We start from the raw sequence: 17,146 nt of genomic DNA, 5'->3' as shown, positions 1-17,146 counted from the left end.
ACATGTCCTTGATGCCGATGAGGCGGCAGATGGTGATAATGGCCCTGTGGCAGCGGAGGCCATAACCTGGAAGAAGATCAAAATGAAACACCCAACAGCTCTCCTACAGAAGGTCTCACTCAATCTGCTGTCTTTCATGTGGCTCTGGCCTCTGCATTTAGAGCATAAATGTGTCTAAACCAATTCTCTAAAAAAAAAAAAAAAAAAAAAAAAAAAAAAAAAAAAAAAAAAAAAGCAACACAAGCCACAAACAGAAGCACATGATTTAAATTTTTTCATAGATGAATTAAAGTTGTTTTAAGCAATGTATTTTATTAATTCAATTGGTCCAAACAATTACCATTTCAAAATGTACTTCATATGAGAGACTACACTCTTCTTCATAGGAAATGTGGTATGTATTGATTTGAGTGACCTCAGCAGCCACATACTAAGTCCATGATCCATCCTGTGTTCCATTCTGTGGAACAAAGTGGGTCTAAGTGGCATCTGCATGAATAATTATGGCTGAGAAGCAGAAGGCAAGTTCTGATGCATTAACACACTGCTGTGAGTGTTTTGTTGTCTGTGGGGTGACGGCACTTTACCCCATAGCTCTAGCAGAACTGTATTAGAGGCTCTGATACAAATTTAAATGTTTTAACTTCTCAGACTCAGACTTGAAGAGATTTGTAAAATTAGGGATACAGGAGCCCATCTTTACTATGGAATCACAGGCGAGAAGTGAAGGAGAATGTGTCAGCATCCTAGGAACGATTGTCATAGCCCCTCTGTGATAGTCACCGAGGGAGAAGGGCCATTTCCGCATGCCCAGTGCTTTGACAGAGACCTCATAGAAGATGGTGCTCAATGTGGAGGAGGGTCTGGAGACATAGCTTAGTGGTTATCCTGTCAGCTCTGCCAACTTGACACAAGCTACAGTTATCAGAGTGGCAGGAACCTCAGTTGACAAAATGCCTCCAGAAGATCAAGAAAGGTGACAAAAAGGGGCAGAGGCCCTGGCTGCTGCAGCCTCTCTCTACATTATGGTCAACAAACAGTGGGAGCTGGTTACCTCTGGGTTGTTTCTTCATCCGGATCTGTGTCCTTTTGAATCTTAATGAAATATCATGGAATACTGGAGGTAAAAGCAAGCACAAGAAAAGTCAGGTGGGAGGTCTGGATGGCTCTGCAGCATCACAAAGCAGCATATTCTGGTGTTGGACAAAGTGGTTTCCAGGTTAAATCTGTTTTCACATTTCATGCATAACAGAGAACATAAAAACATCTTATGACACAGTCTGCAATGGCTACACTCCTGCAGACCTCAGGAGAAGGGACACAGTCTGCAATGGCTACACTCCTGCAGACCTCAGGAGAAGGGACACAGTGTGCAATGGACTCACTCCTGCAGACCTCAGGAGAAGTGCCCCCACGCTCGCCCCACACTCACTTGTATGTCCTTCATATCGTTCTATGTAATACAAGTAATGAATCGCTCGGTTCTTTGCCTAAAAAAAAGGGGGGGGGAGAAGTAAAATATTTCTTATTTTGCTTGCTAGCTGGGAATGGTTGTACACACCTTTAATCCCCGCACTCAGGGTGCAGATTCAGGCAGATCTCTGGGCTAGCCTGGTCTACATACTGGCTTCTAGGACAACCAGCACTATCTAGAGAGACCTCTCTCTCAAAATAAAATTTGTTTTTGTTCAACCTTTGAGTCAGAGTTTAGCTATGTATTTTCTCAAACTCAAAATCCTCCTGCCATAGCCTCTCAAGTGCTGGGATTAAAGAGGTATGTTGTCATGTTGAGTTTCTTGTTGGAATTCAAAAACATCTTTTATAAAATATTTTATTACAAGCAATTCTAGCTATATGAAAATTTTAGTATTTAAAACAACAACAACAAAAACAAAAAACATAAGCATAATTACACTGTTTCATGTAGTGAACTTCCTGAGTGCCCCATAAAATGGTCTGTCGGAACATAAGCCTCCACAGCAGGCTCACCACAGGCAGCAATCACAGGTCTATAACAGGCATGTGAGAAATAGCTTCTTATGAGATAAGCCACCTTCAACAGGAAGCCTCATGAGAAGGTTCTAGAACAAATTATTTTCTTATGGTTCCCAGGTCGCATGCAAAATATGCATGCAAAATACTAAAAATGAAAAAGAAAAATGTAGCTGGATGCAGTAGCACCCACGAGTGAACTTTTGACACTCTGGAGTCAGGGGAGGAGGACCTGGAGCTCAGGTGATAGCAGGACCCTCTCTCAGACAAACAGAAGAGAAAGCACATACCTTTCTCAAAGCGTCGGCCCGGTCAGCGGCTTTCCCAATAGCAAAACCTTTCAAAGAAAAGGCACAGCTGTGGAGACAGAAGCAGCTCTGCATACGACCCGCTTTCCACCTCATCCCAGTTTGGGCTCCTGTTCCCAAACATTTCATCTTCCCATCATCCACAGAAGAGCTGCTCCCATAACCAGCAAGCACAGAGCCACAGGCCTTTACTAGTATGTTTTGAACATTGTACTTTTGAATATGTTCATGAAATCCAACATAGATGCACTGCGTTGCCTTTAACAGATTTCTACTGGAGTGAAGTGAGCTTAGGTTATTCATTTATTTATATATTTTGCTTTTCCAAAACGGGGTTTCTCTGTGTAGCCCTGGCAGTTCTGGAACTTATTCTGCTGCCCAGGTTGGCCTTGAACTCAGAGATCAGCCTGCCTTTGCATCCCAAGTGCTGGGATTAAAGATGTGCATCATAATTAATTAATTTTATGTGTATGTGTGTGAGTGTATGTCTGTGAACTATATGCATGCAGGAGTCCAAGGAGGTCAGAAGCAGTGTTAGATCCCCTAAACTGGAGTTATAAATGGTTGTGAGCTGCCATACAGGCTCTGGGAACTAATCACTAGTCTCTCAAAGAGCAGCACGTGCTCTGAACCCCTGAGCTAGCTTGCCAGCCCCTGCACTCAAGTTCTAAGTTACTAGGTAAGTGATTCTGAACTCCTTTGGAAACAAGCTACAGTGAGTGAGTGGCAGGTGGGAAGCATTGCTCCAGAGTGGCTCTTCCCAGCTCTCATGGGGACTGTCAAGCCGAATCTAAGTTTTAATTTAGCCAGAGATGAGATCAGTGGTCCTTCAACCTGTGATTATTTTAAATAAAGTTTTGCATAGGTTCTTGGAAAGCTCCTGGCATCTGTTGTCACTGACAGTTACTTTACGTGAAGTTTAATAATTGTAACTTTGTAAGTTATACAAAGGGAGGCATCATCTATAAGACATAAAACACGCAAGAGACCTGAGATCCAGGACAGAGAAATTGTATTTCCTAATTTTAAGATAAATGAAACAAACAAAGCATAGGTATCACAGGGAATAATATGAGCAGACTTATTTACAGCCTTCAAAGAGACTCTCCAAGCAAAGCACAAGTGGAAGTGATGTAAGAGTGACAAGCTTGCTATATAAAAGCTAACGGTACTTCTGGATTAATACTGTGAAGAAGGAAATTAAAACTAAGTCAAAACACCAAAAGGCAGTGGGCTGATTTGTCTTCAACTTATAAAAGGCTTATGCTAATCAGTCAGGAAAACAGCCACTGTTCTATAAACACTGGGCCATACACATGAACTGATAAAAAGAAAATGGCACGATAAATAAACAAGCAAAACTATGCCCACACTTCCTAGTTAAAGATACACAAATCAAAACTGAGTATGATGCTCACAGCATGCTGTCAATCACTGAGGCTTGACATATGATGGGAGGCGATCTGACGATCCTATCAACACATAAAAGGGTGGCAACCTTACTTAAAGAAAGCCCCCAATTCCTACACCATCAAAAGTATAACAAACTAGATTCGTTGGGTTTTTGTTACAAAGTGAAAATTTGGGTCTGTGAGCCCAAATCACTAAAAGATTTAATCAGGAGGAAAGATCAGGCCAGCAACATGGGCCTCTTAGGTTTTCAGCAAGGCCAGGCAACGCCCAACCCACCTCCACCCATTTACCTGCAGCCCCATTTCCATTCCCAACAGCAACCAGGGCTCGGACCGACTTCTTTCTTCCCTCTTTTGCTGTCATATTGAAAACGTTTCTTACCTGAAAGACAAAATGTCTCATCAACATTGCCTTAGGAAAATTCTGAAAGACACCAGCTGGTACTGCAAGACAAAAAACCAGACTTTCTCCAAACAAAGGCTCTGTAGCTGCCCCATGGTCATCTCCTTGGAAAGAGAATGGAAGTGAGACTTTCTCTTTCTATCTCACAGGCTTAGTAGAAGATTCAACTAAGACGTTTAAAAGAATTTGAAACTTGTGCAACTCAAAGTGGCCTACTATAATGACTATGCTACAAGAAAGAAAACACTTTGGATAAAAATGGAATGGCTTGTCAGTGAGCAGGAGACAGCTCAGCAACAGATGTTCCCCTATCTACATAAGGGGAATCACAGCATATAGAAATAACTGCAACAGGTAAGGATCAGGCTTAATGGGAAATGGAAAAATTGCTAATGTTGCTTATGATGAACTACAAAAAAAAAAATGTGCAGGTGGTTTCACTGGTTTAATCTGACCCATTTTAAAGGCCAAGCACTATGACACTGTTGACTTTACCACTCCTGGGCAGCAACACCCCTGGCTCATGGTGCTCCTTTACTATGAAGTGGAATTAAAGGGAAAGGGAGAGCGAGCACATCCCTCTTACGGATAATCATACAGAAAACTACCACATAATAGAGGCTAGTTCAAACTCTGTCTCGGATTCAGCAGCAATACTGACGATGCGCTGTGGCTGGCAGGATGGTGCATGCATACTCAGCACAGCTCCAGCTCAGGAGACTGCTTCCAGGCTACTGAATACAAGTGTGCAGCGCTTGACCAACAACGGCGACTCTCTCAGAGAGCTCTGGAAATTCACTCCACAGGGACTCAGCTTCGAAGGCTGGGAAGAGCCCAGAGCGCATTTCCCAGCAAATCTCGACAATCAGCTAGCTTCATACCCAACTGTGTACCAGTGACTCTGCTCCACCTCACCTGTGTCCCGCAAACTGAGTGCTGGATACAACGAGTTTCTAACTCAGTGATAAACTGCTAACCTTCTTGAGCTTTATGATGGAGGGGTGTATACATAAGCTCCCAATCTGTTATTAAACAATCACGGAAGTCACCTTGTCATGGGACCTCAATAGGGCCAGCCTGTGCTAACTAATGCAGCATCAAGTTTCACTGTTTCCTTACCCAGATTAGCTCTGCATCTGAGAGACTGCCACCATCAAAAGCTTTTCTTCCCGGTCCTCTTGCCCCAGCCCCGCTCCTTACATCCCAGCCTCTCCATAGGTTTGGCAGGATGCTTAATTCCATGTGCCTACCTCAAGGATCCTGGTATCAAAATCTTCATATGTTTCTACAAGAAGAAAAAGCATATAGATAAATGAGTCTGTAGTATTAACGTATGGAAGTATTTTTCAACACAGGCACCATCACAGATACTTTTCGTTGATGGGGTATTAATGAAGATTGAACCAGGGCCTTGTACTTGCTAGGCAAGCCTTCTACCAAGGAGCTACACACCCAGCTCCATCACAGACTCTGCGAGTAAGTCTCAGGTCCTCTGGTACCCCTCTCAAGGTCACGTCCTTCGCCCCACCCCACCCAACTCCCCATCCTCAGTAGACGGTTCTACCTCTGGATTCAGGACTGGATCACCCTCTGCCCATTCCCCAGTGCTCCTCATGAGCTCTGAGTCCTTGACAGCTCCAGACCTTTGACCACCATCTGCCATTGGGTCAAGACACCAAAGCCTCTCACTTTCCAAACTCCCTAAGCTTCTCCCCACAGCCCCTTCCCCATCAGTGCAGCTCTCTGGCCACACCCCGACTACTGGGCATGGCAGGACAGAAGTCAAAGCACTACTTAGCCACTCAAAACTCATGGTCTCTAGTCCTACCGACACCCGGCTATTTGGTGCTCTTCTAGCTCACTCTCCACACTCCATTTTCTAACTTCTTAAAGCTTTTTTATCCTTTAACAATTCACTTGTGTGTAATGTTACAGCGATAAGAATCACCCTCATGCTTTCCTTCTCCCCTCACACTTGCACTGAAACCCTTTCTCCCAGCACCTCTCTCTTCTGCTTTCATAGCTTTTGTTTTCCTTAAAAAGACAATAATAAACCATGAGTATAACTTATCATAGAAAATTTCTATCCACATTTCTTGGCCATGTTTTCTATGATACAGTTTGGACAATAATGTGGTTTTATTCAAAGATGCTCAAACCCTTTTCAGGAAAAAGAAAACCCTAAACAGGCAAGTAAATAAAATTATTTCAAAAGCCACCCTAGCACTGTCACGAAGGCAAATAAGATGGGACTTAGCTACCTCCATTGGGTCCCGGATCTGGGGGGCCAATGCTGACACCCCCCCATGTGTTCCCACTCCAGCCACGTTCCCGTTTGACTTTTATCTTCTTCTTCCGGTCCCGCTCTTCTCTCTGCTCGGCCATGCTGGCCTCCACCTTCTGCTGCTCTTCTTTGCTTCTTTGGCCAATGTTCTGGACTACTCCACTTTTTATAAGAGGAACATTCAAACCAGGCCACAGGAAACCAGACTGCCCTAAAGATTTAAAGATATTCATAAATGAGAATTGAAGATTCATTTTTCTAGTATCAAAATGCCAAGCAAGGTGTGAACAGATAACCCAGGCTGGTGGAGTTTAAGTAACATGATTGTTCAGCATGTCACTTTGTGCTATCAAAACTGTAAATGTGTGCAAGCTAAATCACTGCATCCACACTACCTAAGGAGAGACTCATGGCAGGACAAGGCATACCTGGGCCCGGACAAGCATATCCACTGAAACTTTACCACAAAAGCCAAAACAGTGCTATGTAAGTGTTCAGGCTAGGCACAGCTGGTATATAGGATATTCTGCATGGAATCCACAGAACAAACTCACTTTCTAAGGTCGGATTCAGACTGATTTCCAAGACTTACTATTGGCCAAAACAAGCAGATTTTAAGATGGCATATCCTATTTCCTTTTCTACTATGGTAAAATACTCTGATGAAAGCAACTTAGAGGAAGACTTATGTTAACTCACAGAGCCGGGTTCCCGTCCATCACTGCAGGAAGTCACAGCCACAGTCACGAGCAGACACAGCACACTTTCCCCCTTTTTATACAGTCCAGGAACCAAACCCAGAGAATGGTGCCTCCTGCTTTTAGAGAATAGTGCCTCCTGCTTTTAGGCTGAGTCTGCCCACATCAATTGACATAATCAAGACAGCCCCACAAACGTGCCCACAGGCCAATTTGACCTACACAACCTGGGACTCCTTCCAGGTAACTCTGGAGTATGTCAAGGTGACAATTCACCTCTGCACAGCACACAGCATAATAGTTATCTTTATAAAGGCATTTAATAAAAACATTTAAAAATATTAAAAGAAACTTAACAAAGCCAGATAGGGAGGCAACAGGACTACAGGCAACCGAAGGATGATCAACATTCTCTATAATCCTCACCATTTTTTTAAACTGGCAAGATATACATGTCATTTTCTAATTCTAAAAACCAAAGGTCAGCTCATTAGCTAGGAGTTCTGTCACATGCCTGTAATCCTACTTCCAGGGAGACTAAGGCAGGAGGATCATGAGTTCAAGGCCAGCCTGGGATATACAAAACAGGAGATGTTTTAAATATAAGCTTACCTTCACCGATAATCTGGCCTCTGTTCAAATCCGTCTTCCTCTTTTTCTTTGTTCTTTTGCCTCTGCCTTTCCTTGCTCCAGTTCCAGTCTCTGCTAATGCACCTTTCCAGAGTTCTTCTGCAGTCACTGCAACGAAACAGGTTTGCTGTCTTAAATTCTGCATTTTAAAAGCAATGGCCTACAGTCTCCTGTTGAATAAAACGGCCAGAAGTTACTTCGTGTACACCCTTGCAGTGACATTAGGAAAACAGCAAGGTCACTCCTTGTGTACCACACAGTTACATCTGGAAAGCCAAGAGGAGATGAAGCTGTCACTCCTCACAAGCCAGCCAACGCTCGAGCCTAGCAGGGTTGCCTGATATTTGGTCAGCTGTGACTTAGGTTGTTCCCTGTTCTCTTGCCTCCACAATAATTACTCTGCTGGAGTAACCAATAAGTATCTTTCTCTGTGGCTGTGATAAACCACTCTGACCCAAAACAACTTAGGAGAAGAGCACCTTTTATGTGGCTCACAGATCCAGTTCATAGTCCATCACTGAGGGAGGTCAGGCAGGAATTTAAGCGTGAACTTGAAGTAGACACCATGGAGGAACACTGCTTGCTGGTTTGCTAGCAGCCTTGAGCTTACTCTGCTTTCTTACATAGTCTAGGACGACCTACCTAGAGCTGGTGCCTCCCAGTGTGTGAGGCCCTGCTACATCAATCAGGCTGCTTCTAACTGAGAAGACTAACTAGGACACTTTTTTATGTACAAGAACTAAAGCTTCATTTAGACAGTTTGCTCTGCCCTTCTACCAATATCTTAACACCCATTTCTTTCAAACCAGATATGAAAGAACAGATACACCAACATCTCATAGTTAACCCCCATATATGTTAAGTTTCTTCTTGACTTCATATTAAGTCTTTTAATACACGTGCACTATAGTACTGCTGGTTTATTTCCATTTGTCAGTTTCAAAGGTCCCAACAACTATTTCTGTCCTGCATCTCAAATAATTACTTGTACGTGCCTAGATTTTTTTATGTTGGTCCTTATTGTTTTTTATTGGTATTTAAATTTCATCTTTCTAATTCACAAACTATTTTAGAACTAATTTTATTCCACTACCAACTTATATAATAAAAAAGTTGAAGCCAGGAATAGGAAGATGGCTTCGTAGGTAAAGTGCTTGCCTTGCACGCACAAGGACATGAGTCTGATCCCAGAACCATGTAAAAACAGCAGGCATGGTAGCACACGCATGCAGTCCCAGCACTGGAGAGCAGACAAGGAGAACCAAGCTTGCTGGCCAGCGCAGCCTGAAGGGCAACTTCCAGGCTAGCAACAGCGTTGCAAATAGGAGTAGTATCCACAAATAGTGTTATGTAAATTCCCTTTCCCAGATCGGTCTGTCTCCTCAGCTAAGAAACAACTAAAGGAGCCAATAGGCTGGTCTGGATTTTCGTTGTGAGATCCAAAACCTGATCATTTATCTGTTATCTGTTATCATTTACCTGTCATTCTTAAATTAGACTTATTCTTGATTGAACACAGAAGTAGAAGCACTCAGCGAAAACATCCCACCTCTCTTGACAGTCTGTCTGGGGCATTTTTCTTTGACTCCCTTCATTCTCTTGGTCAAAAGTTTAGCACGTTCTGCAGCCTCCTCCTCAGTTTTCTCAGTGCGCTGTTCCTTCAGAGCAAAGGTTGGTGTTTGTGTCTCAGGACACGTGGAGTGACAAGATGCTGAATCCTGGGTGCTTTGGTCCCAGCCTTCTTACCTGCTTTGTTTAATGCTTCCTAACAACATATTGGGGGCCTCTTTAACGACTGAAATGCTTTCACTTCTTGTGAGTTCTTCTGAGCCCCAGCTCATGAGACACAGGAGTCTGTCAGTCCAGGGATATCCTTCTCTACTTTTTAAAACAATGACCAAGTTGAAACCACTCAGCCTGGCACCCACAGCACACCCTTGAACATATTTGCATTGCATCGCTCCAGTCCAGTTCTCCTTGGTCTATAACAAGGACGCACTTGACTGGATACCAGGTGAGTGTGCTGTGGGTCAAGACCCTGATTCATGGGAAAATCCTGTTTGCCATTCCCAACACTAATTCAGACCACAGAGCCCTTCCACCTTTCACCCAGAGCATCAGCGGCTACTTCTCAAAGAAAGCACAAAGCTTAGATAGCATTCATCACCCACTTCAGTGAGCTTCTGAGAGCCCATGGTTGGAAAGGAGACAGACAGCTTCACCTTGACACAGTTAACCATGTAGGAGGTGCCACAAAAAAGAGCACCAATGTTTTTTGGGTTTTTTTGTTTTTTGTTTTTGTTTTTGTTTTTTTCTGGTATGGCTCTAGATCAGCAGGGTATTGGGCCATGATCCTCAGGACCTTGGGTGCCCCAAATGAAGGGCCTTACATTTCTTAGACAAACGTTTACTGCTGAGCTATACTCCTCAGCATTCAAAGTAAACTTGTTATCAATTGTACAACTGACAGCATATAGATAATTCTGGGGGGAGGATATCAAGGAATGCTTTTATTTTAATAGGATATTATAAACTAGTCACTAAAATTTTTATTTAAGAAGAAAAATGAAATACAAACACCTTCCATTTTCTGGTTCCATGAAAAGAGAAGTCTATCATTCCACTTACGTTTGGTGAAGAAGCTGTAGGGTCTGTACTGCTGTCCCATCCAGTTGCTGGGAGAGGAAATGCTGCACTGTGTCTGCAGCGCATGGCTCAAGCTGGTCAGACAGTGGTTGTGTCTTGTTTCCCTTGGTGACAAAGAGCCTACAGGCAGACAGAATGAACCGTGTGCCAGATGCCCCATGGCTGTAGAGAAACCCTGCTAGCACCATTTCATACTAATCATACTAATCCATATACTAATCATAATCATACTAACAAACATAAGTCACCAAGGGCAGTTAAAGGCACCTACAGCCAAGCCCGACAACCTGAGTTTGACCCCACGGACACAAAAGGTACAAGGAGAGCCAACTCCTACAAACTGTCCTCTGGCTTCCACACACGTGGTAGAATGTGTATCCAAACACATACACATACATTCACACATGTAAATTTAAAAAAATATTTAAATCACCAATATCTTGACCTTTTAAGAATTGTATTTTAGGGCAGGAGAGATGGCTCAGCAGTTAAGAGCATGTACTGCTCTCGAAAAGAGCCCAGGTTGGGTTCCCACCACCCCTTTCAGATGTCTCACAACCACCTAACTTCCTCTAGGGGAACCCATGCTCTGGTCCCTTAGGCGCCTTCACACATGTGCACAGACCTACCTCAACCTCCAGCCAAGACACACAGACATAAAGAAATTGATTTTAAAAACAACCAAAATTTGAAACATCTTCAAAACAAAATAATCTAAATGTCCATGCTAGTTATAGAGCTGCATCTATCTCCTCCACACGACACATGTGGCATCTCTCTGCAGTATCCAGGAGCGCACAGCCTACTGTGGGAAAACAGAGCCCTCTGCTGTGTGTGGCAGGGAAAGTGCGCTGATCTGCAAATGTCCCAGCAGAGCAAAATGCCAGAGTATGCAGCGTATCCTGTTCCATGTTCAGAAACAAAGCAGGTGTGTCTGTGAGTGAATCTTACATACCCCAGCCGCACATACAAACAAAGCAGGTGTGTCTGTGAGTGAATCTTACATACCCCAGCCGCACATACAAACAAAGCAGGTGTGTCTGTGAGTGAATCTTATGTACCCCAGCCACACATACAAGGAACTGTAACTCCAGTTGCCTCTGGGGAAGAAAACTGACACGTGTATAATGCTTTGGCAGTACCCCTAGATGCCCACCCTCTTCTAAAACCTTGTGACAAAAATACTGCAGAATAAATAAACCTTAAGAGAACAGAGAGATAGAACCTTACCGTGGCTGAGGGCTGTCTTCACTGCCAAAAAGGAAGTGGCTGCTCCTGGGAAAGTGTTTAAAGAGAGCTGCCTAGACAGGAAGTGACCTGAAAACGGGGAGGAAAAGAGTTTTTGTTTAAAGATACTTCTACATGAGATGGAGCATTTTAACCAGTAAGATATTGGCACCTACAGAACAGCAGGATTAAGACAAGTAAGCCATCTCTGGGCTCCACACTGACCCAGCATCTCATCTCTGCCTTTCACCCTCAAACCCATGCAGTTTCTAAGCCTCGTGAAAGTCCCTTGGATGTCACCTGCGCCCCGAGCCGTCCTTGTGGGTCCTTCCGTGCTACCCATACTCCTGCAACAACCCAACAAAACTTATGGATTCACCAAGGCAGACTTGGGGAGAATCACCATGCTGCTCTCGTGAGGGAGGCTCCCCAGCTTAGGTGAGGGAGGCTCCCCAGTTTAGGTGAGGAGAGTGTTGTTGGGAAGCGGGGAATCTCTTTCAACAACAGCTCAGGTGAAGCCTCCCAGATCCCCACTCCTGCTCCCTCTAGCGCCCACCAGCCCTCACTTAGAACAGACTCTGACAGCAGTGCTGAGAAAACTCATGTATGGAGACAGCGGGGCAGTAAAATCCAGATGGAGGAAGTGCAGCTCTGTCTCAGATCATATATAAAAAACTAACACCAAAATCGACCAGAGGCCAAGGTAATAGTCAAAACTATAAAACTCTTAAAAGAAAACTGGGGTAAGTGATCACAACCTTGGATTTGGCAGTGGTTTCTTAGATGCAACACCAAAAGCACATGCTAAAGGGAGAGGGGGGGAAAAACAGGCGAATGAGCCCATTAAAAGTTCAAACCGATGTGTTCAATGCTACAGACAGCTCAGCGGTACAGCACCTGCCTGGTGTGCACTAGGCCCTGGATGCTCAAAAACAAAAACTTGTGTTTCAAAGAACACTATTAATGTCAGGTCTAATTCTATATCCCAGCATTTGAGAAGCTGAGGCAGGAGAATCACTGTGAGTCTGAGACTAGACTACATTCATAGTGAGAATCTTGGCAGGGGAGGGGATCTTAAAAGTCAACATGCAAAGTGGGATAAAACAATGTTTATTCATGGTACAGGTACCTTTTATCCTAATCTGGAAGCAGAGACAGGCTGATCTCTGTGAATTTGAAGTCACCCTGCTCTACATAGTGAGTTTCAAGATAGCCAGGACTACACAATGAGAGCCTATCTCCAAAAATACTTTGTTTTCCTTGCAAATTATATATCTGACGAGCGACTTATTCCTAGAAAATACAAAGAAGTCTTCCAAATCAATGATAAAAAGTCAACCCAACTGAAAACTGAACATGAAGCTAGGCCTGTGAGTACAGGCTCACAGACTCTGATATTAGAGAGGCTGAGACAGGAGGATGGAAAGTTCAAATGCCAGCACGGGCTAGAGAGTGATTTCAACAACAGCCTGGGCAAGATGTTGAGACATGTCTCAAAACAAAAATTTACTTCTTGTTTCTGTGATAAGATTGGATATCTTATCACATAAGCAACTTAAGGGAGAAAGGGTTTATTCGGGCTCCAAGTCCCAGAAAGATACAGTCCATCATGGAAGAGAAGTCATGGCAAGCAACGAAGACATGATGGCAGAAAACAACACCCACACCTAGGAAGCAGGTGATCAGGAATGGAAGGCAGGCTATAAACCTTCATAGCCCACCTCGGCTCACTCAATACCTCCAGCATAGCTCTGTCTCCTAAGCATCTATAACCCTTCCAAATAGCTCCACAGATGGGTCCAAGTCTTCAAACACTAGAGCTTAAAGCTCAGTGGTAGAGCATTTGCCTACCATGCACAAGGTCATATCAAGTGTTTTCCTCTAATCTAAGAAGTTGATGGTCAAGAACCACACAATCAAGTTACACACACACACACACACACACACACACACACAAAAGATTTGAACAGACATTTCTTCAAGAACATACACAAATGGCTAATAAGCACACGAAAACGAGCCCATTGGAGATCAAAACCACAAAAATTAGTATACTGTCACAGCTTGGTTATCTGAACAGAACAGACAATAACAAAGAGAAACTGAAGCCCCTACATAGTGCTGGTGGAGCTGTAAAATGGTACAGCTACTTGGTAGTCCCTTAGTTAAACATGGAGCTATCACTTCAACCAGCCATTCCACTCAGGAAATACACACAAGAGGACGGATATGGGCACAGACAGAAGCACAGCAGCCAAATGTTTTAACATCAGTCCTTACAGCCAAAAGATGAAAACGGCTCAAATGTTCACCCGCCAATGAATGGATAAACAAAATGAAGTGTGTGGATACAAGAGTTATTATTGGCTCACGAGCAACATGGGACTGGTATGTCACAGCATGGGCAAATCATGACATCACGGCATTATTGGCAGATGCCAATCACAGAAACCAGATGCCCAGTACAGGCAAGCTATGGACAGATGGGACACACATCAGTAGTCACCTAGTGTTGAGAGCTAGTGAGAGATGGCGTGGGGTGGGGGTGGGGGCAACAGTTAAAAGGTACGGTTTTTTTTCTTTTGGGGTGGTGGAAATGTTCTCAAACTGACTGGGAAGATAAATACACAGTCTATAAAAACACTAAAACAAAACACTGAAGTGTACATTTTAGATGGATCACCGGTAAGCTTGTGAATGTTACAACTCACTTAATGAGATGGTTTCAACGCCGGCAAAAGAATCGAAGACTCAAGTCACATACCCTATCAAGTGATTTCAGGTTAAATATTGCAACAAAATGAACGTTCAGGACCTGGACCTTGAGCACACTGTCCAGCGCGAAGCCATTCCTACAGGCCAACGCTATGCTAGAGATCGGCACACAAGTGAAAAGTGTGAGAGGAAGATGGTGACAGCAAAAGTATATTCTGGCAAACGGATCGGCCCAGACGACAAAATGACAGCTAGTTAATCTAACAGACTCAGCAAGAGTCTGTTAGTCTTTTAGTTTTGAGCTTCGCTGGCGACACTCTGACTCGAAACAAGGATTGACATCACCCTATGAACCACGGGCTATGCTTGCTACATTTGCTCCTCATCACAGAGTGGGCCAGAACGGTTTCCTTGGCTGAAAGCACACTGCCCAGTTCACGCCTTATAACCTCAAACCTCACGACCACGGAGGGAGAGAAGGCGCGCAAGGTCACACAGCTTGCCGGACCCGAATGGGAGACCGAGATCAGGGGCCGGGTGACTTATCGCATTCCTGGAGCCTAGACTTCACAGACCCAAGGGAAAGACCCCTGCTCGCGCGCGCTTCCAATCCGGGTCCCAGCGCTCACCTGTCTGCACGCTACACAGTGCAGGGAGACAACCTGCAGCGCGTACGGCCGCCGCCATGCTGGAGCCGGAGCAGTGACTCCGCCTGTCTCTGGAACCGCCTTCCTCACAGCCTGCAGCGACGGGCTGCGACCGTGCCTCGTCAAAAGTCCGTCATCAGCGCAGAGAGGTGTGCTGAGGCTCAAGGACCACCATTCAGCGCACACGGAAAACTGCCTTCATGGATCACAGGGGAAACTGAGTCAGGCTCAGCCTAGGACAGCTTCCTAGGGTTCCTCGCTCTAGGACCCCAGGCGGGGCGAGGGCGGGGCGGGGCGAGGGCGGGGCTAGCTCTGGGCGCTTTTCTCCTGTAGTAGCCTAATGGATCACATGACCTGGGAGAGTCAATTCTGTGGAACCGGGAGTCTGGGAACTGCGTGGATGAGCCCCGGGGTGAATGACACAAAGTTTGGGACGTTCGTACCTAATTCTAGTAAAGGCCCGAGGTCTATTAAACATATGATGCCTTTGACTTCAGAAGCATTTGTGTACTCATGGCTTGTTCCAGCCCTAGGCCTCGGTTTTTACCTCACCTGCTCATGGCTTTACACTATCCCTGCTTGCCCAAATGGGTCACATATAATGGTCCTGGACTTCCCCTCTGAAACTGTAAGCCCACAATCAACTATTTCTATGTTGCCCTGATCCTGGTGTTTTTCAATAGAAAGTAACACGGGGGATTTCTTCATTAGTTTTTTCGGATTATCATTTAAGGCTTGTACCTTTCCTGGGGGCAGTGGATGTTGGGCAAGCTGCATTTGCTACCTAATGTCTTGGGCATGGTACGAAATATCTGCAGATTCTGACCAAGTTCAGTATTGCTTGTGAGAGTGCCTTGGCTACTTCGCAAGTCTTTGCAGCACAGCAAGGAAAGGCTTTAATTCATTCAGCGAGGATATCCATGAACACCAAGAGGCAGTTGAAGACTGGGCAAGACTCGGTGAACCATGTCCTCCAAATCTGTCATAGGGTCGTGACCACGTCTGAATCACATACCGTGCAGCCTCTGCGAACTCAGGAGCAGACTGGAAGAATCCTTTTCCTGAGAAGATGTGATTGTATGTTTCTCCTGACCTTGTCCAGTCAAAGAATCATAGGGCTCCTTTACAAGCTTCCAATGAATACTCGGGGAACATAGTTGAGGCTTTCTGTTTGCAGCCATCCTTCAGGATTACAGAGCAACACTTTCACAGCTGCCTTTTCCACTGCTTTAGGGGCAGACCGAGGCTTACAAGGTATCCATGAGACTGACAGAGGGGAAAGGGCTCAACAAAAATTAGACAGCAGAGCTGAGACCTTGGCAGTCTAGTGACGTAATTTATTCCCTCCCCTTTAGTGTCCCTGTAGCGGACATAGCAATGATGGAGAGTTTCTGGATAGCATGCATGAGAGACAAAACCTGTGGTCAATGTTTGATGAGATTGCTCTCGGGGTTCAGCAAACCTCTTTCCTTCCAGATAGCAGCATGAACATGAACATCCAGAAGGAATGTATTTACTCAGTAGCATTTACTTCTTTACCAATTCTAGGTTCTATTTAAGAAAAACTGATACTGGAGGGATCTAATTGATAGCCAAAGAGATCAAGTTTTTAGGAAGGGGTGTCCAGATAGTAATGGGAGATCAGAGAGTCATTGTCAGTCCCTGGAGATCCTGGGGTCACCTTGGGTTTCAGGGTCCAGTTGTTCAGAGAGGTATGCTATGGACCATCTGTGGCCACCCAATGGCCAGATGAGGATTGTTATCAACCCTGCTTTTTGGTAATGTATAGTTGAAAGAGCCCATCCCTTTGGAAGCCCTAATGCTGGGGTTTTCTTAAGCCTATCAAAAGACTGTTCATTAGTCTCTTGATTGCAAATGGTATGGGCTTGGGAGCCTCACTTAGTTTCTCATGACTGGCCTGGCTATTTCTTTAAATACTATAATCCATATTTTGCAGTATCTAGTTAGTTCCAGAAAAGCCAAAACCTGTCTTTTAGTTCAGAGAAGGGGCAAATCCAGAAATCATAGGGTCATAGGGCCAAATGACGGTTGCCTCTTTTTTTCTCAAAAATTGAGACTTTTCCCTAGACATTTTGCATCCTTTTTGAGCTACAAAGAGGCCAGGTGGGATGATACACACCTTAAAGCCCAGTTCTTTGGAGGCAGAGACAGGTGGATTTCTGA

General features: G+C 44.5%; 1 protein-coding gene across 1 annotated transcript in view; it reads right to left on the bottom strand.

The window, feature by feature from the left end:
- The window catches only part of Mrps5 (mitochondrial ribosomal protein S5), a 19,419-nt gene extending 4,188 nt beyond the window's left edge, over positions 1-15,231 (bottom strand). Inside the window, exons 1-11 of the mRNA XM_031373258.1 lie at positions 14,945-15,231; positions 11,604-11,690; positions 10,356-10,493; positions 7,710-7,835; positions 6,377-6,610; positions 5,366-5,400; positions 4,004-4,094; positions 2,283-2,329; positions 1,433-1,490; positions 1,055-1,117; positions 3-66 (exon numbers count right to left, since the gene is read on the bottom strand). Coding sequence (XP_031229118.1) covers positions 3-66; positions 1,055-1,117; positions 1,433-1,490; positions 2,283-2,329; positions 4,004-4,094; positions 5,366-5,400; positions 6,377-6,610; positions 7,710-7,835; positions 10,356-10,493; positions 11,604-11,690; positions 14,945-15,002 — 1,001 coding nt within the window. The 5' untranslated portion in view covers positions 15,003-15,231. The remainder of the gene's footprint in view (positions 1-2; positions 67-1,054; positions 1,118-1,432; positions 1,491-2,282; positions 2,330-4,003; positions 4,095-5,365; positions 5,401-6,376; positions 6,611-7,709; positions 7,836-10,355; positions 10,494-11,603; positions 11,691-14,944) is intronic.
- Positions 15,232-17,146: the final 1,915 nt, after the last annotated feature.

Source organism: Mastomys coucha, unplaced genomic scaffold, assembly GCF_008632895.1.
Source record: "Mastomys coucha isolate ucsf_1 unplaced genomic scaffold, UCSF_Mcou_1 pScaffold15, whole genome shotgun sequence".
Lineage (NCBI taxonomy): Eukaryota > Metazoa > Chordata > Mammalia > Rodentia > Muridae > Mastomys > Mastomys coucha.
This window is presented reverse-complemented; position numbering and strand designations above follow the sequence as displayed.